General features: G+C 40.2%; 3 protein-coding genes and 1 long non-coding RNA gene across 4 annotated transcripts; 2 read left to right on the forward strand and 2 right to left on the reverse strand.

Moving 5' to 3' along the window:
* Positions 1–769: 769 nt before the first annotated feature.
* LOC122066219 (pollen receptor-like kinase 3) lies at positions 770–3,774 on the reverse strand. Its single transcript, XM_042630045.1, has 2 exons — positions 2,182–3,774; positions 770–2,048 (listed from the first exon to the last, which is right to left on the reverse strand). The coding sequence occupies exons 1-2, from the start codon at positions 3,557–3,559 to the stop codon at positions 1,282–1,284; spliced, it is 2,145 nt and encodes a 714-aa protein (XP_042485979.1). The 5' UTR covers positions 3,560–3,774; the 3' UTR covers positions 770–1,281.
* Positions 3,775–3,833: 59 nt separating this feature from the next.
* LOC122066242 lies at positions 3,834–9,373 on the forward strand. The gene is made up of 2 exons (XR_006136301.1): positions 3,834–4,515; positions 8,754–9,373. It is a non-coding gene; the product is annotated as an uncharacterized LOC122066242 (long non-coding RNA).
* A 466-nt stretch (positions 9,374–9,839) lies between these two features.
* On the reverse strand, positions 9,840–12,991 carry LOC122066237 (photosystem I chlorophyll a/b-binding protein 6, chloroplastic). The gene is made up of 6 exons (XM_042630062.1): positions 12,728–12,991; positions 12,461–12,600; positions 12,062–12,229; positions 11,928–11,965; positions 11,344–11,858; positions 9,840–10,068 (listed from the first exon to the last, which is right to left on the reverse strand). The coding sequence occupies exons 2-6, from the start codon at positions 12,547–12,549 to the stop codon at positions 10,051–10,053; spliced, it is 828 nt and encodes a 275-aa protein (XP_042485996.1). The 5' UTR covers positions 12,550–12,600; positions 12,728–12,991; the 3' UTR covers positions 9,840–10,050.
* Positions 12,992–13,507: 516 nt separating this feature from the next.
* LOC122066229 (probable polygalacturonase) lies at positions 13,508–22,519 on the forward strand. The gene is made up of 5 exons (XM_042630051.1): positions 13,508–14,184; positions 16,511–16,631; positions 19,633–19,881; positions 20,391–20,544; positions 21,280–22,519. The coding sequence occupies exons 1-5, from the start codon at positions 13,759–13,761 to the stop codon at positions 21,803–21,805; spliced, it is 1,476 nt and encodes a 491-aa protein (XP_042485985.1). The 5' UTR covers positions 13,508–13,758; the 3' UTR covers positions 21,806–22,519.
* The last annotated feature ends 1,559 nt before the right edge of the window (positions 22,520–24,078 follow it).

The following is a 24,078-nucleotide window of genomic DNA, read 5'->3' on the forward strand; positions in this document are numbered from 1 at the left end:
AATCCCCAATTCTAAGGCCGATCCCAGTATCATGGTTTCACCTATGTATTGATAAGAATTGGTTGGATTGGAACAATTCGGATCAGAATCCTCTCTGGCCAATTCCGCCACCGATTACGAGTTTTAAACCTTGACCATGCACCTAAAACCCAGGCCAGAATGCTATTTAGGGTCACTAGGTTTATGCTATATCATGCTTGTTAATGGATGTCTATAACTTTGTGTATACACCTATTTTGTTTCATGGCTAACAAATATCTGGTCCTACTCATGCATGATATAGCCACAATGGCTATGAACAAACTCTACATTAACAACTCTGACCAGATATTAATATTTTGTCTTACATTTACTAATTAATGAATTTCTTTTCTTTCATAAAAACAAAAAAACAAAAAATAAAAAACAAAACAAAACATAACAAAATAACGGTTACCTATTTAGCTGCCTTAGCCAGCCCTCAATTTGGACCGTAAGGATGAGTTTATAAACAGTTCAAGTTAATGGGTAGTGGGTGGTGTGAGGGTAATAATTCTATACCAATTAACTGAAAATGGTAAATAGAAAGTTGAATAAATGGGCTGTTTTAGAAGATGGAAGGAAATTCTTTACTATTACAGAAGTGAGAATATTACATTTGACCTGTACATGCAAGAACTCATGAATGCAACTTACAGAGAGAAGGAAAGAAAAAGAAATAAGTGAAAGAAGAAAGAAAGAAAAGAACCCAAAAATATCAAATTACAGGAGCATCCCACAAGCAAAAGGCTAAACAATTAGGCACCATCCATAATACCTCTTTCACCTCCACCATGTAACAACAAACCCTCAATCCCAAACTCTCTTTGTTAACCTTAGCCTAGCAATCTAATTTTGGTCTAAATACAAAGATGCTCAAACAAAACACTTGTTTTAACAAGCACAATTGCCTCTTTTTCCCAGTTTCTGCTTATAGGTTTCTTTAGCCACATTTAGTTTTTTCATCATAGGTAGGAGGGTTAAACTTAAACCAACTCCCTCATATGTTACAGTTCTTGGGTTATCAGCCATTGATGAACTATGATCACTAACCCCTCCTTTCCCAAGTTATCATCAATCATCAAATCGAAAAAGGCACAAAAGGTTTTTTGCCCCCAAGAACTCAACTTTTTTTTGTGTGTGGGGGGCATTGCACAAAAATTACAGAGCAATATAAAGAAAAGATTAGATTTTTTTTTCTTGGTCTATTTGATTTTACAATTAGAAATTCCATGATGTCTCATTATGCGGCAGCAATGAGAGTTATGAAATGGCAAAGGCGAAGCTATCACCATTGCCTCGCCCTGTTCGATCTCCATAGTCCTGGCCAGATCGCCTTGTTGAGACCTGATCACCATAAACCTCACGCACATTCATTGCGTGGGAAGACTGATCAGCATATCCATCTCTCAAAGATGGAGCCATTTGAATCACTCTATCACCACCGTCCTGACCTCCTCCTTCCACATGTATCTCTTCTATCCTCCTAATGGCTTCTTTCATGTCAAGTCGCTGTTCAGGACTCTGCTCTGTGCAGGCCGCACCGATGTGGAGTAGCCGTTCCATCTCCCCGAGAGAGTTCCTGGAGCCTGCAATCTCAGGATCGAACAACTCGGTTTCTCTCTTCTCCAACATCGCTGTTTGAACCCACTGGACGACGTCGGTGCCACCCTTACCGTGGTTTAGATATTGAGAAGGGAATTTGCCGGTGAGTATCTCGAGGATTATGATTCCAAGGCAGTAGACGTCACATTTGGTGGACACAAGACGGTATTGTAAAGACTCGGGTGTCTTGTACGCGAACATGGCTTGGGCGGCTTGGGTCGGGCTCACCAGCGAGCAATAGCCATAATCTGCAAGCAATGGCTGATAATCTTGGCCAAGCAACACATTACTTGACTTGAGATTGCCGTGTGGAAGCTCCAGCGAACCCAGTTGGCTGTGGAGATAACCCATCCCTCTCGCAATTCCTTGCACAATCTTTAGACGGGCTGGCCAGTCGAGCTCCGCATGACAAGGTCCACGATCACCTAGTTTGTAAAATGAAAAGAAACAAAATTTATCTACTCAACATTTCTACGAACAGATGGTGTACCATATAAAAAAGGTAGAAAAAGTGAAACAGGCGTATGTAGTGTGTATTGTGCAGGTCATACTCATTACCATGCAAGAGATACAACAAGCTTCCTTTCGGAATGTATTCGTATACCAAAAGCTTCTCATCTTTGCGAAAATGGTAAGCCAATGGCGTCAAGATGTTAGGATGCCTTAGTCTCCCGAGTCGCTTGATCTCCTGATCGAAACCATCTTTTCCAAGCCTATTAATGTCTCTCATTCTCTTCACCACCACGGCTACCCCGTTGGCCATGACTGCCTTATAGGAAGACCCCAATCCGCCATTTCCCAAGACCTCGGCCGCTGCCTTCATCAAGTCAGGGAGCCCAAATACACCCTTCGTATTGTTCACCACCACCAAATCTCCCATCCCATTTCCGCCCTTTCCGTTTTGTGATCCTCTTCTGCTGGACACGGAAGCCTTACGGCCAGATCCCATAGCTTTTCGGCTGGAGCCCGACGATGCGACGTGCAATTCCACGGCTTCATCCAGGTTCTCCCTACCCAACACGTCGAACTCCTCCTCCCTTCGTCTTCCCACCACTATGGCCGCCACCACCAGTAAAAGGATCACCACAGCCAATGTACCTACGGCGACAGCCACATTGTTGCCGGATGACGAGTGCGGCACCTTTGGAGCCTCCTCAGTCGTTGCTGGTGTGGCGTTATCCGTTGCCGCTGGCTTTGGCTGGGCACCACAAACCTTGCCCACTTGTGTACCACAGAGATCATTGTTCCCTGCAAAACAGCTCTCGTCGAATTTCGATAGGGACTCAGGGATTTCCCCTTCCAATCTGTTGTTGGAGGCATTGAAGGATTTCAGACTTGTCTGTTCGATGGGTGGGATCTTGCCTGAGAATCGATTGTCCTCGAGATGAATCTCAATGGGATGAGGAACAGAGGCCAGGGAGGATGGGATTTCCCCTGTGAATGCATTCTGGGAAAGCCAGATCTTCTTCAAAGACCCCATCGTGGAGAAGAAATCAGATGGGATATCTCCGGAAAACCTGTTGCCGGACAAGAAGATAGCCTTAAGAGCACCGAGGCGATTGAACTCCGGGATGGGGCCAGTGAAGTCATTATTGAGGAAGCTGAGACTACGAATTCCGGGAATCTCGCTGAGGGCGTCGATGTCGATCTTCCCGGAGAGACCCATTCGGCCAAGGCGAAGGCCGGTGATGATGCCCTTGACGCAGACGACGCCGGTCCAGGGATTTTCCTCCGAACAAGGGGTAGAACCAGAGGACCAAGAGTCAAGGCCGTCTGCATTCTGGAAGGATTCCTTGAGCTTGAGAAGAGCGTCGGCGTCGGGCATGGAGAAAACCATTGGAAGGGAAGTGACAAAGAGGAGAATAGAAAAAAGGAAAACGCTGAAACCGTTGAAGAATGAGGTGGATGATAACTGGAGAAGGCGAACAGCGGCCATTGCTCAGCCGGAAATCCGACACCTCCGGGAAAGAACGGACCGCTGTCCGGAAGGATGGAAATTTCTCGCTCTCTCCCTCTAAGGGGATTCTTTTCATATCCTTGGCTTCTCCTTCTCGGTTTGCTTTCTTTATTTTCCTTCGTTTTCGTCATGGTGTGTGGTTTGTTGTGGTTTGTGATGAAGGAGTTGGCGAATGGTGCACAGTCTAAGAATAGGTTGCAGATAGAAAGAGAGACAGGGAGAGAGAGAAAGATAACAACGGTGGATCTCCCAGCTTTGACCATGTCAGACCAGCCAGCCATTGAAACCATTTCTTCGGTTCCACTTCCACCACGGTGGCAAAATTCGTGGCGATACCCAAAACTGGAGGGAGTCCGGAATCTCGATCCTCTTCTCCTGCGTGGCACTCTCCTTTATTGACACGTGTCTTACCCCACTATGCGGCTCCTCTCCCTATTAATCGTGATGTTTCTAAATGTCACAAATTAATATAGACCATCGAGCAACTCCAATTACCTAAATTCTCGCCTTCTCTCTCTCTCTCTCTCTCTTGTGGGTTTCACAGAACTCCATCCATCTTAAACCCTCCCTGAGGTTTCCAAATTATCGAGAGACTCCATTAACAAAACCTGCAATCAATTTCTCTAAGTGGCAGAAATTAGGCGGTTTGGTCCTTTCAATCCTCTTTTGATAATTCTTCATCGTATCCGAAGCCTCAACCATTCAAATGAGTCCAGAATTTACCAGTTTATCTGTCCAATTCATTGTCGACGATCGAATTTGTAATAATCCCCCAATTCTTAGCCGACGATTTAATTTCACTGACTTCGGTGGTGCTGGTGATGGCGTAACTGTGAACGCCATGGCATTCGGCATTGGCTTACGGCGCCATTTACTCTTACCAGTCTCACATGACTATGTTTCTCGCTGAAGATGCTGTTATACTCGAAATTGAGGTCGGTACTATATAGCTTTTTCCCCCTTATTTTCTTATCGTAAATTTACTATCTTCTTAAAGGTGGATGAATGGATTCAATCTAGTTAGTTCCCTGTACTCTTTTTCTTCGAATACACTGTTCGAGATATGGTGAATTGGTTTTTGTCTGGTTGATCATGGAAAATTTGCTGATCTTATAGTAATCCGATTTGTTATCTTCACAATTTCTAAATTTAGGACTTGTTGGTTGATTTTGGCTTTTGACTCTTCTTCCATTGGACTGAGGATCAAGTTTCTTCCTTGTGCTTTAATTGAATGAAAAATATTTAACTTTACTGAATTTGATGCCATGGATGGATAAGCAGTTGGATAATCATAGGAATGATCATCACTGTGCGTATGAAAAATTAGTGGTTACAGTGGCTCTTAGAGAATTTCTCATTTTGATTCAAGAAATATTTGCCTCTACACAACTTCATGACTAATTTGCTGGCTAGACATGAAGGTTTGATGGATTGCTATTCTTGTTGTTCTTTGTATCGACGAATTACTCTTTCATTATGATTTCCTCTATGTATTCTTCATTTGGTCACATGGTGGCTGTTTGGGTTACCTTTTTGAGATTTTGGACATGGATGTCTTCTTCTTCTTCTTCTTCTTCTTTTTTTTTTTTTTTTTTTTTTAACTTTAGTGGTAGTCATGTTGCCACTTAGGATTTCACCCTTCAAGGAAGTGTTAGCATTTGGTTTTTAGTGGCACCAACATAGATTTTTATGGTTTAGAGGTGGGTATAAGAATTTGTGGATCTTTGGGAACAAATTATCTTTACCTATCTACTTTAATATTAGTAACATGGGCATCATTACCAGATATAATATTATCATCAACATGCACAATCAACACAAACCTCCATGGAGTCACGATGACAAACAAAAATTGAATGGTTAGACTAACAATGTGTGAATCAACATTGGATGACATTAGAACTGAATTTTTTAAAACCAAGCTCTAGGCGATTGTTTCAATCCATAAATCGCCTTACGTAGCTTGCAAACTTTCCCAGCATTCTCCCCTTAAGCAACATACCCAGGAGGTTGCTCCAACCATAAAAAAATGCATTTTTAATATCTAACTAATAAAATGGCCAAACAAAATGAACTGCCAAAGAAATGAGTGCCCGAACAAAATTTAAACGAGCAATTGGCATAAAGATCTCAAAGTAATTAACGCCACAAGTCTAAGTGTACCCTTTAGCAACCAAACGGGCCTTGAACCTTTCAACAGAGCCGCCATCAGGATTATACTTAATAGTATACACCTAACAATCCTTACCTAGAGGTAAATCTATAGGAACCATGTATGGTGAATAAATTAAGGCATCCATCATGTCCACATATATAGCTGACTTCCACCTCGAATGAGGCATTGCCTCATGGTAAGTGTTAAGAATGGTATGAGTCAACAAAGACAAGGCAAAACTATGTAAAGAAGATGGTCTGAGAAAAATGCACAGAGACTTGTCAATAGGATATGGAACCAGACTTTTGAGTACAAGAGCTGGTACCTTTAGGAAGTGCCACTGGCAAGTCTAGAGGGGAGGATAAGGAATTGGGAGCATCACGAACATAGTCAGACCACGTTGAGGATGGAAGAGGAGGAGCTGTAGCTGGCAGTGAGGGCTTTTGTTGGTGTTGAAAGACTTTTAGTGGTGCTTGCTGAGAAGTAGTTGGATTGTTGACGAGAGGAATCAATGTAGGAATAGGAGGGTACTGAAAAATGTCAGTTGCAAAATCTTGACCCTCAGCAGAATAATATGGTGTGTTTCAAAGAAAGTAACATCAGCACACTCACAAATTGTTGGTGGGTAACAGGATCATAACAACTATAACCCTCAAACAGAAAATAGGATTGGACAAGTACTGATCAAACCTGTTCGAATACATGTGATAGTAGAAAACAAGGTGAGATCAGTACTACATATAGAGGAGAAGGAAGAGAATAAGAGAAGAAGAAGAAAAGAGAGAGCCGTAGGTGAGAAAAACCCAACCCATTATTAGCTTGTATGTTCTATCGTGGGTAGGGCGGCAGCCTCTTTATTAATAAGGCTATGACTAACAGAATACAACTACAAGTTATTAATATTTACTGCTTACACTTCAAGGATACTTAACTTCAAATATGGTGAAAGTGTCACCATATGTACTGAATGTCATCAAAAAACAGAACTGAAGTCTTAACCTGGTGAACCTAACGTGAGCCACCAGGGATGTTACAAATGATCTTGAGTTGAAAGATGAATGCCTAGAAATCTCAAGGCAGATTGACAACAGATGGAATGCAATTGTGTGTGCTTCATCCTTACGATGTTTACCAACCACTTGAACTTTGGGTTCAATAAGTAGATGGGACATGAATCCCTGCCAGTTCAGGTTCTGAGAGAATGATGGACCTCATGATCATCATATGTTTCTCCTTTGTTAGATTGAACATTGGGGCTTGGGATTGGAAGATATTTAATGGTGGCATGTTACCATTGAAGTAGTGAAAAGTCTTCGTTTAGTTTTTGGCTGAAAAATTATTTCCCTTTATATACTTATTCAAGGGTGCTGAGATAGTGCACGGATATGGAGTGTTGAGGATTTTAAGCAGTGTGAATCTTGAACATTGGATTTAGATTAGGGTTTGTTCTATGCAGATTCATGTGAGAATGTGTTGATAGAGGATTGTTACATTAGTATAGGAGATGATGGAATCGCAATAAAAAGTGGTTGGAATGGCCATCCATCCACTAACATTCTCATCAAAAACCTCACTGTTTGCTCCATAGTGAGGTAAGTTGTTCCTCATTTTATTTCCCCCTCATCAAATGTTGCGTATGTTTTAGGTAGTGCCTCCTGATTGCTTGCTCTGTATTGCAATCACTCTGCTTTTTTATGTAAAGAAATTTTTTCCTTGTTATTTTGGCTGCGTTTGGTTACAAGGGAAATGGGAAGTGAAGCAATTATTTTTTTTTTTTCCTTTTTGAGTCATTTGGTTGCAACAGAAGTGAAGTGAAATTAATTTACCCTAGTTGTTTGGTTGGATGCAAAATTGATGTAAAATAGATGTAAAATTTTAAAAAACTAATAATTCAACCAAACTCCTCGAAAGAGATTGGGGGGAGACCGGGAAAGTACTTTTCAATCAAGAACTCACCCAGCTCATCAAAATTTATATTGGTTATGTGAATTAGGTCATTCAAGGTCTGTACCAAATCAAACCAAATGTCATCAGATACTATGTTTTATCACTAACCAAAATAAATCATTTCATTTTATTTATCAAATGAATGCAGCATAAATAAATATTTAAAATTATATAAAAGATGATCTCAAAGAAAACAGTGATAGATCACAAGTGATAACGACTGAAAGGCCCATTCCAAAAGTCTTTTGGTCAAAACAAACCCAACAGGTCAGTAATGCTCCATCTAACTCAAACCCAAACTCTTTTGGTCAAAACAAATCAAATTGAGTCGTGAGAGAGAGAGAGAGAGAGAGAGAGAGAGAGATTGTTGAGAGTCATGGGTGGGGTGAGAGTCGCCAGAGTGGGAGAGAGATCGTGAGAGTAGGGTTTTTTTTTTCTTCCTATTTTGGTGGGGAAATTAAAAGGAAAATTTTAATGGTTAAGTGAATTTTTTTTCACATATGAAATATATTTCTCTTGCAATCAAACATCTAAATTTATTTTTTTTTTTGGGAAAAATATCCACTTTACATAAAAAATTTGCATTCTGCTTGCAACCAAACAAAGCCTTCGTACAATATGTAAGTAGTACCATGACCTCCCCATGCCAGTTATGGTAACTTCAGGCCTCCCAGACCAGTCAAGACCTGAAACAAATGCCCTTTGGGCTGCAATATCATCAGGAAAGGCCAATCTTTGGCAACATGTTTGGCCCGTCTCCGCCACAATTTAAATTTTAAGCCATGCACATCTGTGATACAATTCTTCTCAAATTATTTAAAGGAAAAACGAGAAATTGTTTCTTGTCTCTCTTTGTAATGCCCGCTTGTCCTTGCTGATAAATAGGTTCAGTGTAGGTCCAGTGGCGTCAAGAGTCTATAGTGTGCTATGCTCAACTGGGCCATGCCTTTCAAATTGTGGTGCCCAGTATCAGTTAGTTGAAAACACACCTGGATGCATGTTGGGCATAGTTTGATTAGTTGACAAGTCCCTAAGTATCCATATTTGCGAATAGGTTCAGTGTAGGTCCAGTTAACGAAGGTCTGCTCTGATCGAACCATTGGCAGTGTGGGAGTATCAAAAATACAGTGAAGAGTCTTCATGTGAGGATCTCAGGAGAGGCAGTCTGGGTCAAGACCGCCCCTGGGAGAGAGGGGTGTGTTCGACACAAACTACAAGAATATGACATTTGACAACGTCTAGGTGGGAGCGGTCACAAAACCCGACTATAATGAGCATCCAGATGTGGGGTATGATCCAAGGCCCTTCCAGTTCTTGAGGAAACAAGCTTCACCAGGATCCATGGCCAGAGAGCCTGTCCCAGTTTCTAATCCATCACAGTGAAGAAATACCTGTGAGAAACATAACATTCTGGGACATGTTCAGTGTCGATAACATACAAGAAGAAACATATCTTCCTTTTTGCTTTCGTTCAAGGATGGGTGATCGTAAATATCTTCCCTGCACCATGTGAAAACCTTGACCAATATGATGAAGAACAACGGCTGGTTTAGCACTTGAAATCCCTGAACATTAATGACAGATTATGATTCCTGAAGAGGGTTTGTAGATTAAACTCTGGGTACTTCAGTGTTACCGGGTTTATGTAGTGATGGCTTCATCTTGTGTCTATCGATACAGTTTTGCCTGCAGCAGATGGAGCATTTGGGTTGCTGTATGTTTTTTGTTATCTTTTGTTGCAGCATCTTTATACTTCTTCTGTTTGTAGACATGGCTTAATGGTTCACTTGTTTATGTTCATGTATCCACGGATTAACTGAGTAGGAATTAAGCATGCCATTTGATTTTAGGAAAACCTCCTTAATAAATACACCAAGCTCCCTTCTGATTGTGCGTTGGAATCCGCCATGGTTCTTATGGTTGTGACATAGCATACCATGGCAATAATACTTGCACTACCTATAGAGATTTAGGCTGTGTTTCATATGCATTCTCGTGAAAGATCTATATTTCATTTTGAATCATGATTCTTCGCTATTTTCTAGTTTAAGAATAGGTTATGGACCCAAATCTATTCAGAGAATGCATATCAAACACAGCATTACAGTCTGCAGGGTAGAACCTCTCATCTTGGAAACAAATGAAAGAAAACAAAGATACGTGAAAGGAAATATAAGATTCTAATGCTGTTGGATCATGTAAAATTCACTTTCTTTTTCTTTTTTAACCTCATTATATACTTTGCAATAGACACTTAAAGACCATGTAATCGCTGATAAATAATCATCATCCATTTTTCTGAACTCTAGTTCGTTCTCTTGGTATTGCAGGTCACTCCAGGCATTATTCTCCTGCTCCAATTAACATGTTAGTGTGAAGTGAAAGCCTGCAAACACAAATAGGTCTTTTTGTCAATTATCTTAGCAGCTCAGCTAGAATCACATTTTATTGGTTAGGGTTAGCCTATGGTGCCCATAGTTTTAAGTATCGGTCTCAGCTGATACTGATGTCATACAGATAGGGATCGTGTAGAATCAGGTCGTATCAGGCTGATTTGGCTAGCTTGATCTAATTTTGGATGATCCACCGGGCCTCCGTGATATCACTACGTATCAAGGATATACCAATACGATACCAATACTTATAACCATGATGTTGGCTTCATTCATTCATTTTCCCACTCAAGCCCTCCCTTAAGGGGAGTTTCTGTGTTCCTTCAACCCTTACGAGTTAATAGTCATACCCTTCGGCTTGATGAAGCCTACCCACAACCTTCTGCACGCTCAGTAGTGATAGCAATGGGTCATTACACTAAAAAGGTTAGGTCCCAATACCAAATGGATCGAGTTTCTTGACACTGGGTGTGGAGTGAATTTCTACATCCACTTCCATTGGTAACATAGGATTGAGAAGTGTATTTTCGACTTTGTAAATAGGGGTGAAAGTGTAATGATAACCAAATATAGGAGTAGGAAAACCTAGTCCTTACCAAATATATTAGGGCTTTCAGAACGGCCCACTATTAAGGTCCTCCTGGACAGGCCAGGTACCTGCCCAAGTGATAGGTTAAGTTTAATGGAGCCTAATTCTTGTGGAGAGGTATACCTAGCCCATTCAACTTCAAGCTTGCGTTGCAAGCCTATATAAAACTGAAAGGGTCCGTAGATCAAGTCTCAAAATAATGCTCTGCCATGCAGTAACATGTTTAATTTTCATAGCATACATACTGAAGGCACGTTTGTTGCAAGGGAAATCAAGGCGATGAAAGGTAAAATTTTTCAAAATTAAAAAACAAACTTTTGTAATCATTACTCAAGCTACTTAAATTTCTTACTTTGATTTCTCATTTTTTGTTTTTGCATGAATTCATGTAGCCAACCCCATTAAGATGGGATAATTTTAAGTTTATTGTCATTGATATTGATTACATACATATCCCTCTGGCTCTATTTATATGCAAAATAAAATGATATTAATAACTAAATATGGAATTAGTGATATAATCATGTGAGGTAAAGATTACGAAAGATTTTTTTTTTTTCCTTTCAATTTTTCCCTTGCAACCAAACATAGCCGAAAAATGCATATTATAACGTGAAGAGAAAGAAAAAAAAAATCAGAAGGAAAACATTTTTTGGCGAAAAAAAGAGGGGGAAATTACCGAGAAAATGTTGCAGTGTCCCGGATCTGCAATGTGGGCCATCAAGTTTTCAATTGGGCCTTCTCCTGTGTAAATTGCCTGAAAGCAAAAGCCCACGAAAGCCAGCATTGCAAGCCGACCATTCTTAATCTCTTTAGTCCTCAATACCATCACCGGTTCTGGAGAACCCCTACCCCACATAATCGGGTCGAACCACAACCCACCTGGATACCCAACGTCAGGCTTCGGGTTCTTCCTATTGGGAAACTTGGGCTCGATATCCACACAACCAGGCTTGATTAGGTCAGCCCATCTTCTTCCCTCAACCCAACCCATCAAAACCAATTGAACCAGAAACAGGGTCATCGGGTCCGCGAAGTATTCCTGCGCACCAGCATCGAACCAGGAGAAGTTTTCTATAAACCCTAACTTCTCCAGCCACTCAGGGATGAGGATTCCGGCCACCGCCAGCATTGCCCATCGAGAATGCATTAGCTCAGCTTGAGCAAACCACTGCAGCAGCTCGGGATCAGATCCTGCAATGGATTAAACCAAATTACAGATGAATTATTCAGAATCTGATGAATTCGCCAGAGAAAGCTTACCCAGTCCAAGAGGATCGAAGCCGAAGTCTCCTGGAAGACTACAGAGTTGCAGAAAATAAGAAAAGTCACTCACTAATTTGATTCTCAAGTATGTAAAGAAGGACATATAGAGATTGATAGAAATTAGAAAGTACCTTCCATCAAGCCATGGAGGAGGTGAACTACCAGGGAACCAGAGAGGTCTATCGGGAGGAAGGGGTTCACAAACACTGGATACCCCTTTAGTTGCATTGATTATGCCGCTTCTTAATGGTTTACATGTTAATGTAAATCTTCCTGATAAAGGATTTTGATGTGTTTCCCTGTTAATTTCTCCAAACGGCATGGTTATGAGTCAAGATTATTATTATTCCGATTCCCAATTTCGAATTGCAGGATACCAAGCACAGTAAACCATGACCAAAAATTCGAAAGAGAAATAAAATGATCCACACTAACCTTGGGAGTCAGATTATTATTTCGAATTGAAGGATACCAAGCACAGTAAACCATGACCAAAAATTCGAAAGAGAAATAAAAGGATCCACACTAACCTTGGAGCTGAAGCTGAAGCTGGAACTGGAGCTGGAGCTGGAGCTAGAGGGAAGTTCGATAATGCAGAAGAAGCGATAGGCAATGCCATGGATCAGTTTCAGCTGGAGCTTCTCAATCTCCCACGCTGAGGAGAGCTTATCTAATTGAAGAAAAGAAAGATGTAAGGACTGGAGTGGAGGTAGTGTTGCAGGTATTATCCCTAAATGTCCAATCAAATCGTGCCACATCAGTTCATAAGATATGTAAAAGACGCTTCAGTTACTTACGTGGACAAAAATCACAGGTGTAGGTAGAACATCTAGAAGCAAGACTCGATGTTCAGCTTCTATGAACCCTAACTTCTCCAGCAACACTGTCATCTCTCGCTGTCATTGATCGAACTCGTGGGATTTTAATTTGCTATTTGGGTTCTGGGACTCTAAGAGGGTCTGGTTCATCTCAGGCTGATCTCTCAGGTGATGGGGCAATTGTGGTGGAGGCGTTGAGCAATCCCTCTCTCACACTTTCTCACCGGCTCGTTTGACAGAGGTGCGACCCTTTACCAACTTGAAGGAGTAGTTTGACTTCTTCTTTTCGTACAAAAGATGCAATTTTTCTTTTAAAGTTAGTCAACAACAAAATCTTGTAATTGGTGTCGGGTGGAGTCTTCTCCTCGTGTGTCCTCCATAACTAGGGCACTTTCGTCACAATTGCATCTTCTCAGAACTTAGCCTGGTTTCTTCGGGTTGAAATCGTCTGCAATTCCGATCTCGTACAATTCCGTGCAATACCACCTTCAGGGGGTGACACGTGTATTGATACCAATACAATGGTCCAGATCTGGTATAACTAATAGAACATTAAATCAGTGAAAAGACATTTAACTCAGATCTGGACCATTGCATTGGAATCAATACATGTGTCACCCCCTGAAGGTGGTATTGCACGAAATTGTACGAGATCGGAATTGCAGACGATTTTTTTCCGGTTTCTTCAGTTTAGTGAACCTTACCGTCCGGTTACCAAAAAAAAAAAAAAAAAACCTTACCGTCCAAATTACTCCATTACCAAACTCTTCTGATCGTGACAAGACTCCAAAGCTGATAAACCAAGACGATGGCCGGAACTCTACCTCCTGAAACTCGAATTTCTTCCTACAGAATTAACTTTGCGATGCAAAATCCTCGGATTTCGTTCCATCTCGATTCCCGTTGATGTCCTCATATGAAAATTCGATAGCGAAGAAAAATCTAGTCATTTTGTCTTCACATCTTCTAGTTCTGCCGATTTTGTTTCGTACAGCCTCGTTAATCTGATAATGGTGGACACCTTCACATTTGGAAGGTTTCACTTCCAAAGACCCGACTTCAAGCTGTGTGTTCCTGCATTTCTATCTTCACGCAAGATATTTTTCACTGTTCTCTGGATCGTTGGATTTACTTCCGTTTTCATATGGCAGCGCAACTTCGTTTATGGCCTTCGAATCTTCCAGCAAGACCCGTCTGCATCCAGTCCGAATTTACGGTTATTTGCGTTCAACTTGACTGATTTCGGTGGTGTTGGCGATGGCGTAACAGTGAACACCAAGGCATTCGAGAGGGCAGTGGCAGCGATTTCTAAGCTGGAGAATAAAGGCGGCGGACAGCTTAATGTGCCTGCTGGGAATTGGCTTACGGCGCCATTTAACCTTACCAGTCACATGACTCTGTTTCTCGCTGAAGATGCTGTTATATTCGGAATTGAGGTTGGTACTACTATATAAGTTTTCTTTATTTGTTCCTTGTAAATTTATCATCTTTTTTAAAGTAGTTAACTCTTTTTCTTCTTATGCAATGTTCGAGATGTGGTGAGTTGATTGTGGAGAATTTGCTAGTTGTTAGTTGATTATGGCTTTTGACTCTTCTTCCATGGATTCAGGATCAAATTTTCTTCCATGTGCTTTAATTGAATGACAACTTAAAAATTTTATTGAATTGGTGCCCGGGTTGGATAGGCAGTTTGATAGGATTGGGGATTGGGAATATTATGAAATCAAGTGGTTTAAATGCAAGGGTAGTGACCACCACTGTGTGTAACGTTAGTGGTTACAATGGTTCTTGGAAAAATTTTCATTCAATTCAAGAAATATTTGCCTTTGCACAACTTCATGACTTGTCAGTTGGCTGGACTTCAAGTTTTGATGGATTTATATTATTTCTGTTCTTTGTATCAAGGAATTATTCTGGCTTGTTAAGGAAGGCGGCAAGTGCCGACAAAGGGGGGGAAAATGAGAGGAGTGTTCTGGTCCCCCTTTGCCGGGGGATGCTTGTGGGGGGTGTGCAGTGACGAAACAAGGGAATAAAAGGGCTTTGCATTTTTATGGTTTAAAGCTGGGAGGAGGAATTGATGGATCTTTGGGATGGATCTTTGGGAGCAAACCATCCTTACCTATATGCTTTAATATTAGTGCTGTGGTCATCATATCCCCCTTAGGCTTGGATGTACAAAGAGTTGAAAGATGTCTGTGCAAGGTTTTAAGTGCTAGCTCTGATCAGGCAATACCTCCTATATTCTGTCAAATATCGGCAAGTCTCTGCCAGTATTTGGATGGATTGGCTGGCATCCGATCTGGTCTGCATTCCCAAGGTTTAAAATGTTGCCACTTCTCCTCATTAGAGATGTGAGATCAGCAATATGGTTCTCTCCTTCTGCACTTAAGGTCAAGGCATTCTAGGGAGCTCCAATGGATGATGAGGTAAACTCTAAGCAAGATACCAAATGCTACTGCGAAGGATTGTCAGATGGAGGAATATTTTGGTCTTACTCTCCTTTAAGGTCCTAAATTATGGTGCTTTGGCTTCCAAGTTGAGCATCATATCTAGCTTCCCTCTTCCCAATAAATTCCAAGGATGGCCTATAGGAAAGTTTCAGAAAACGGAATCAGGAATCTAATCGGTCACTGATGATTCTGATCTGAATTGGCCGGAATCAGGCAGATTTTCGGCTAGAAACAGAGGTTGGATCTGTCACAGCCGATTCCGATTCTGATCCGAATTGGATGATTCACCAATCTGATTCCTGATTTTTAAAACTGTGCCTATAGGTCAACTGTTTCTTTAGAAAAAAGTTGTGTAATTTGAGTAAACTCTACTCTAAGCCTTAAATCCCCCTCTTTTTTTGCAGTATGGTGGACTGAATAATCTGTGGGCTTTATATTTCTTTTGTGGGTTATACTACTTCTTATTGCATATCTTTATGGAGTTTTGTATTCAGTGGTTTAATGGCTCCCTTCTGTTAGTAGTCGATTCTGGATGACTGATAGTTCATCCCTAATTTTTGGACTGAAACTTGGGAGAGCTGAATATATTCAAGTAATGCAGATAAAGGTCTTGTTGGAATAGATTTCTGACTTGAGGAAATTTTATTTTTCCATATTTTAGTAATACTACTTGTATTATTATTTATATAATTAAATAAATTTTGATTTCCTAGGGAGCACATATTACCTTGAAACTAGCTTCTATTTGTATTTCATCATCAGGTGTTGTCTTTTATTCCATGATGCATGAACATATGAGACAACCTGTGATATTCATAGCTTTGAACAAACAATTTGTTACTCAGTGCAAGAAATACATTTTCTTTGGACAAACATCTTAGTACTTGGTGCAAGTAAGATGCAACTTGCCAATGTCTTCACCCAAATTGAAACAACCTGTGATATTCAACACTGTGAGCACCCTCTTCAGCAATGTTATTGAGAATGCACAGGAAAACTGGAAGCAAGAGAATCACTTCAGAGAGAAATGAAACCTTAGTAGCCAAAGTATTGACAGCCTCATAGGAGATAGACAGCATTTTAGAAGCCTAGGTTTTGATCTTGTGCCTATTTTTCATTATTCCAACCTGGTAATTGTAACTTGTGATAATGCCTCCAAATTATTGTTGTCATGTTGTGACGTGGAGATTTGAAACACTTGTCAGAATTCGGAACAGAGAAATTGGACACAAAGCCAATAATTCAAATTACAATCTTAGTTGTTACCATTTTGCATATAATTCTTGAGACATACTAACATGCCATTTAACAGGATGAAAAATACTGGCCACTGATGCCTCCTTTGCCATCTTATGGATATGGGAGAGAGCATCCTGGAGCACGATATGGGAGTCTGATCCATGGTCAAAATCTCAAGGATGTCATTATAACAGGTTAGATATATTTCTTTTATCCTTTCTCCGTTTATTTTTTATATAAGTTTTATTAAATAATGTCTCCATTGCAAGTCAGCCATGATTCAGAAAGTGACTGAGTGAATATATTCCTGCATTTTCTCTTGAGTTCATTAATGTGTTCTAGAGCCAAGCTGTAATACAAGGTCCAGTCTTTGAGTCCAAATGGGTCTTCAGCAGAGAGGTTGGTCCTGGCATGATCGAATTGGATTTAGCCTTTTAAGTTAGTGGATCTTTCAGAAAGGTTTCTGCATGAATCCCTGCAAGTTTTTTAATTCTTTAATGTTTATCTGGATAGTACAGTCGAGTTTTTTGCTGTACAGGGAATTTAGCCACCCCCCCTTCTCCTTCTCTCTCCTCTTGGGGGGGGGGGGGTGTGGAGAGGGCCTTTCTTACCTGAGTTTCCTAATTGAAAGATTTGTGATTTGAGTCCAGTTTTTAACTGGGTATGGAATGGTCAACCTATTTTCCCAGAAATGGCCATGTTTGGTATGGATACTTGGAAGGGTGGGTAAGAATAGGAAATCCCACCCTACAAAAGACCTACACCTGAGTTCCATAGCCTTTGGTCTGCTTTCCCGATCATGATTTTCCTACCCCTAGAGGTAAAGAAAAAGTCCTTCCCAACAATTCCTATTTATCTCTTACAGAATCGACCATAGATCAATTCCTTTTATTTGGGAGTATTGAGTACACCCATACTTCTGAGCTTCATGTTACTCCTCGCAAGAGACATGTCAGAGTCATGGCTTCCTAATTGGATTGAATGGGATGACAGTTTCTGTAAAATCATAATTTCTATCAAATCACACATCACAGTATACAATCCATTCTCCTCAAAGGTATCGTGTACTAGAGATCCTACGATTGTGTACATTTATTATGTGTTGATGAATTTATCCCCTTGTCTGGAGCTCTGCAACATTTGGCTCTGTTGAAATATGGTCAAGCTTTAACCGGAGTCATTTTCAGTGTTACATGTTCTTCACTGTCATGTAGGGCAGTGAAACAGATTTGATGTACTTATATCCGTGTAAAATTCGACCATATATCAACAACAGCCAATTCAAAACTTGGATCTGTCAGAATTAAAGCTCTAGAATCTAAGGTCTGAATCTGATTGATTTACATCCTGAGCTGGAGATTAAGATGTGAAGCTGCATAGGCAGTTCAATCCACATGTCTATGTATGCCCCCACAAATACATTTAGGCTGTGTTTGGTAGCCAAGAGAAGAAAAGAAAAAGAAATGAAATGGTAAGAAAAAAAAATAAAAAAGTTATGTATGTTTGGTTATGATTAGAAGAAAAGTTTTGTATTTTCTTATGTTTTCTTGTGTTTTTGGCAAGATTTTTTTTTGGCAGCAAAAGAAAACTTCCATCATTCCCAAGGTGAATTTTGAAATTCAAAAAAGAATCTTCTCTTGGTTCAGGGCATGCCAAGCACAAAGAGAATTTTTTGTACTTTTTTCTTTTCTTCTCTTGGCTACCAAACACAGCCTTATTGACTGATTTGTCTTGGATAGATTGAATTCCAAGGTATAGTGATTGGATGATTCAACTTTATGATTTTCTTGGTTATTAACCATACATCTGTGTGGGTTGCTGGTGAGTCATATGTCCTGTTATCAATCCCATGTAGGACTCAAAAGTTGTTTTTGTCATTGTTACAGCCCACACACCACCTTTTTTTTCCCCTCTGCGGGGGTGAGGAGGACAAGTATAATTAATATATATATATATATATATAATTTTTTTAATTTTAAATTTTTATTTTTATTTTTTATTTTATTTTTTTAAATTCTAATAAAACAAAGACCAGGACTGCACATTGTAGAAGTATTTGTACAGCATATTAACATTATCAAACAAGCATTTCCTAGTCATTGCCTCGTTGGCAATATTTTTAACCGCAAAAAAACTAGGGTGTTAGTTTTTGAGCAAAAAGATGGGTAAGTCAAAAAATGCTCCATTTCCATACAGAGAGGTATAGCAATCCAGGGCCGAGAATGTTTGTAAGTTCCATCAAAAAACAGAGAAAGATCTTCATCATCACTCCAAATATCGTCCACCTCCCATCCCTTCTCTCTTGCCTTCATCATTCCATGTAGAATTCCCCTCGCTGTTGCCTTACCACCTTTTCCTGTCATCAAATAATTGGCCTGAAGTAAAATACATCTTCCTTTATATATAAGAGCACATGCCCATCCAGAGATGTTTTTTATTTGATCTGAAATCCCTGTTATAATAAGTACCCTCTTGTGGAAAAAAGGAATGGTATTTAAAGTAACAGCTTTGAGAATAGGGTCAATCACCTGTGATTCAGCAGATTTATCAGAAAATCCATTAGTAACCCAGTATTTTACCTGTTTTAGGGTTGTGAATGGATTTGGTTTTTTAAGTCCAAAAATGACTTGGTTTCTTTGTTCCCAGATAAAGTAGCAAATGAGTATGAAAGTGAAAAAGAAAAAATCCAGTTTATTTCTAGGTATATCATTAGAGTTAAAGAAATAAATAATTAAATCAGTGAAAGAGGGGAAGAGAAATAGATTAGGTTTGATTCCCAATCTAGCAGCCCAAATTCTTCTTGAAAAATCGCAATCAAGAAAGACATTCCAATTGGTCTCCTGATGATTGTGGCAAAACCACATATAGGGTCAATATCTACCCACTTATGGAGAGTGTCTTTAGTGGGGATTCCTTCATGTGCCATTCTCCAAAAGAAGAGCTTAAATTTGAGGTGGATATTGAGTTTCCAAAAATAGTGCTGCCACTGTGAACAACGAGAAGAAAAAGAACAACTGTTTGAGCATCCATTATAGTTAGTCAGTGAATTAGTTTTAAGATATTTGACAGCGAATTTAGTTGTGAGAGACCCCTCCTTTGAAAAATGGTACCACCATCAATCAGGTTCGAGGGATATGGGGATCTGGAGAATGGAATTAGTTAATAACTAATATCTTTTGATTCTATGCATAACAGGGCATAATGGCACCATAGATGGACAAGGTAAAGCGTGGTGGGTAAAGTACCGTCAGAAACTTCTCAACCATACCAGGGGCCCACTTGTGCAGATCATGTGGTCAAGTGACATCTGGATCTCTAATATCACCCTGCGTAATTCTCCTTTCTGGACCCTCCATCCCTATGACTGCAAGAACGTAACTATCACAAATGTTACCATTTTGGCACCCATCCTTGAAGCCCCAAACACAGATGGAATAGATCCTGGTGAGTGTACTTTGCTTGTTCTACTATCTTGTTTCATCTGTTGTTTTGTTATGGAGGAACATATGGTGAACCTAGAGTGAGCCACCTGGGAATGTTAAACATATGATCTTGACTTGAACCATAAGTAGGTTGACATCAGATGGAATGGAGATTATGTGGTCCATCCTTAAATTGTAACTTTCTGTTCAATAAGTAGATGGGACATGAATCCCTACTAGTTCAGGTTCTAAAAGGGAATGATGGACCCCATGATTATCATATGTTTCTCTTTTGTCAGATTTGACATTGGATCTTGAGATTGGAAGCTATGCCATGATGGCATGTAACTATTGAAGTAGTGAAAAGTTCTTATTTAGCTTTTGGCTTAAAATTATTTCCCTTTATGTACCTATCCAAGGAGGATGAGTTAATACATAGATATGGTTAGTGCGAGTTTCAAGTGACATGAATTGTTTTTTCTATTATTATCTTGAGCATTGGAATTTAGATTAGAGGTTTGTTCTCTGCAGATTCATGTGAGAATGTGGTGATAGAGGATTGTTACATCAGCGTAGGAGATGATGGAATTGCAATAAAGAGTGGTTGGGATCAATATGGAATTAATTATGGCCGGCCTTCCACCAACATTCTCATCCGAAACCTTACTGTTCGCTCAATGGTGAGGTGAGTCATTCCTCAGTATATTTTTCTGCTCATCAAATGTACTATTGTGTGTGATGCTAGTGCCTCCTGCTTGTGTACTCTGTGTTGCAATCGCTCTGTGATTTTTTTGTTGAAGGATTATTTTGCCTTGTGATTTCGTTGTGGCTGTATCTTGTATGGTCTATAAGTAGTACCAAGACCACCGCTGCCAGTTATGTTAACAACTTCAGGCCTACCAAATGGCTTTAGGGGCTGGAATGTCATCATGCGAGGCCAATCTTTGGCATCATTGTTTGGCCTCTGTCTGCCTCAATTTTGCCCATTCACCTCCATGGTACAATTTATGCTTGGAAGGCAGTATCATATACTAGTGTACATAAACTAACCATAAATATTATCTGTGATATTCTCCCTTCTCAAATTATTTAAAGGAAGAAAGATAATGTTTCTTGTTTCTCTTTGTAAGGGTCACTTGTCCTAGTTTACCCATAAATAGGTCCAGAGCCATCACGAGTCTCAATTATGCTGTGCTTGCCCAGGCCACGATGCCTTTCAAATTGCTGTGCCTAGTGCCAAATAGTTGAAAACGCACCTGGATGCATGTTGGGCACAGTTTGATTACAGTGGTACCATGGTAGTGTCTTGTCCCTCTCTGCAATAAGTCCCTAAAATGTCTGCATTTGCCATTTTTTTTAATGAGTCCTTATTTGCATTTGACATTTGACCGAGCTCTGCTTTGATTGAACTATTGCCCAGTGCGGGAGTATCAATAGGCAGTGAGATGTCTGGTGGAGTCTCAAACGTAACAGTGGAGAATCTTCATGTGTGGAGCTCGAGACGGGCAGTCCGGATCAAGACTGCCCCTGGAAGAGGAGGATATGTTCGACACATAATCTACAGGAATCTGACCTTTGACAATGTCCGGGTGGGAATCGTCATCAAGACCGACTATAATCAGCACCCAGATGGTGGGTACAATCCCAAGGCTCTCCCAGTCCTTGAGGATATAAGCTTCACGGGGATCCGTGGCCAGGGAGTTCGAGTACCAGTTCGAATCCAAGGCAGTGAAGAGATACCTGTGAGAAACATAACATTCCGGGACATGTCAGTGGGGATATCATACAAGAAGAAGCACATCTTCCAGTGTGCTTTTGTTCAGGGACGGGTGATTGGAACCCTCTTCCCTGCAGCATGTGAAAACCTTGACCTATACGATGAACAAGAACGGCTGGTTAAGCGGTCGACATCCCAGAACGTTACAGACATAGATTATGATTTCTGAAGCGGGTTTCAAGATTAAATTCAAGTTTGACGGGGCTTCATCTTGTGTATATCGATACAATTTTGGCTGCAGTGGATGGAGCATTTGTGGGACTTGGGAGTATGTTCTTTGTTATCTTTTGTTGCAGCTTCTTCGTTCTTGCCGGTTTTTACATATGGGGTAAAGGTTCAATTGTTTATGTTTATCCATTCATGGATTAATTGAGTGGGGATTAAGCATATCATTTGCCAATGTCTGAAAAAGAATTTTTGCTTTGTTGAATGTCGAATGGCAGATAACATTCTTTGATTCATTATCCAGTTATCCAAGTTGGTGTGATTGTTAGGTCTGGGCTCCAAATCTCCTGTGCTTGGGAGAAATTTCATATGGTATAAGCCTAAGGTCAATGGGTGGTGGTAGTACAATGCCCATTGATTGTTTTTAATTGTGGCAGCAAATAAACCTTTTTCAGGAGCCGCAAGCGTTGGCGGCGGCGGCATCAGAACTAGTCTCACACATCTTCTGGATTTGAACACTGTTGAGTCAAAAGTCGAAGCTGTACTCAATGTGTTCTTATTTTCTTATGAAGGTATTTGTTATCTTAAACGTCAAAAATTCGTAAAGGTTTGGTGGCTGTCATGATCAGGTAGGACATGTTTCTTTATCTTTGTTTCAAGACCTGTACAAGTAATCTACGTTGCTTGTGCTAATGATTTACTACGTCTCTGTTTGAAACGTTGTGGATATAGTTTTGGAAAAGGATTGCGCGGAAAAACCCTAGATGATAGGAATGTATCGATTCCCAGATGTCCGGATCCTGATTTCGTGTTTTGAATCACTGTTATAGCGGACAATTGAATTGCTCAATTGGTCAGGCAACTGTCTCGTTGTAGCAGATCTGTACCTTGGTCTGTGTCGTTGTAGCAGATCTGTACCTTGGTCTTGAGTTCTACCACCCTTGGCCGCCTCTTGGGACACCATCTTAGACCTATGGACCCTCGTCAAGGAATTACGCTAGAAAATAAGGAAAAAGATCTTTTCCAATTATTGGGCTGCCTAATTAGGCACCTGAGGTATGGGCAAACTTGGAGATGCATCCTTGTGTTAGGATGCATATTCGAGTTCTCCCAGCTACTGGATAATTGGGCACTAATTGGACGGTCCACTAATTGGAAAGGAGTCTGATCCAGGAAAAAGAAAAAAACTAATAAGCAGAAAATACATTTTTTAAGCTGTTTTGGTAGTGGAATGATATGCAATAGCACATGCCCCCTCCTCCCTAAACAAGTAGGTCTATTAGGAATCAATGGGTGGCATGTAGGTCCCTCCTTTATTTTATAGTATTTAGGGAAAATAAAACCTTCACCCAGACACACACAGGAAGGGCAAAATGACCTCCCCTTGAGACCCGTCTTCCTTTGAAATGAAAAATTCTACCCTTGTTAGATGTTTTCATGTGCGATCTCATTGGCTTTAGTGCTGGCACAAGAACCACATAGCCTAGCAGTGACCCCCTTCTTAATATTTATATATTATTTCTTTTGTTGAAAAAATGTCATTGGATACCCTCTTTCCGTCCTTAGAGATGATCGGTTGGCCTAGACTGGTCTTCCATGGCTGATCCATTCACTATCCAAAAGACTGGTGATTCCCCTTCTCTTCTCTGATGAGAAAACCCATCTCCAGTAAGAAATTGAGTCCTCTATTTTAGTACTCATTCCTATTTCATTAAACCCTTCTTTTTTGGTCTAGTTGATCATCATAGTTTTCCTAATCTTTCGCTTTTGGATAAAGTATCATTCACTTGATGAAGGAAGAGAGTTTTGATGTGACCCCCCTCTCTCCATATATCTCCTCTTATTATATGGCATTGATGAAGTACAGTAAATTAATATTTGTTCACCTTGACCTAGTGTTGATGACTTACAGTAAATTATTGTTCATTCACCGTGACCTTAGGAAAACTTGATCCTACTATTTGTATTTTTCAAATGTCCTGTTTTTTCTTTGGTCCATTCAACACAATTTTGTTCGGCCGTGAATTCATACTTTATCTAGAGCGAGCAAAAAAACAAAAGAAAGGGAAACAAGAAATCCTTCATATTTTATAATTGGAATTCCTCTCTGCCGTGGGTAATGGAAAATATCAATCCTTAATTAATTATTTGTGAAAAGAAGAATTCTGTGGAAGTCTAAGATGCCCAAGTTCAGGAGTTCATAGTATGCTACATGTCACACTTAAAATTGATCACATGATACATTTGACCAAGTCTCGTCTTAGAAATTATACAGAT

The sequence above is a fragment of the Macadamia integrifolia genome, chromosome 2 (genome assembly GCF_013358625.1).
Source record: "Macadamia integrifolia cultivar HAES 741 chromosome 2, SCU_Mint_v3, whole genome shotgun sequence".
NCBI classification, from domain to species: Eukaryota; Viridiplantae; Streptophyta; class Magnoliopsida; order Proteales; family Proteaceae; genus Macadamia; species Macadamia integrifolia.

Coding starts and splice junctions, on each gene's coding strand:
- LOC122066219 (XM_042630045.1), bottom strand. CDS start 3,559: ATGGCCGCTGTTCGCCTTCTCCAGTTATCATCCACCTCATTCTTCAAC. Junction 2,049..2,181: donor CTTGTTGTATCTCTTGCATG/GTAATGAGTATG, acceptor TTTACAAACTAG/GTGATCGTGGACCTTGTCAT.
- LOC122066229 (XM_042630051.1), top strand. CDS start 13,759: ATGGTGGACACCTTCACATTTGGAAGGTTTCACTTCCAAAGACCCGAC. Junction 14,185..16,510: donor CTGTTATATTCGGAATTGAG/GTTGGTACTACT, acceptor GCCATTTAACAG/GATGAAAAATACTGGCCACT. Junction 19,882..20,390: donor CACAGATGGAATAGATCCTG/GTGAGTGTACTT, acceptor TGTTCTCTGCAG/ATTCATGTGAGAATGTGGTG.
- LOC122066237 (XM_042630062.1), bottom strand. CDS start 12,549: ATGGCATTGCCTATCGCTTCTTCTGCATTATCGAACTTCCCTCTAGCT. Junction 12,230..12,460: donor GCTTCAGCTTCAGCTCCAAG/GTTAGTGTGGAT, acceptor AGAAATTAACAG/GGAAACACATCAAAATCCTT. Junction 11,859..11,927: donor CTTCGATCCTCTTGGACTGG/GTAAGCTTTCTC, acceptor AATCCATTGCAG/GATCTGATCCCGAGCTGCTG.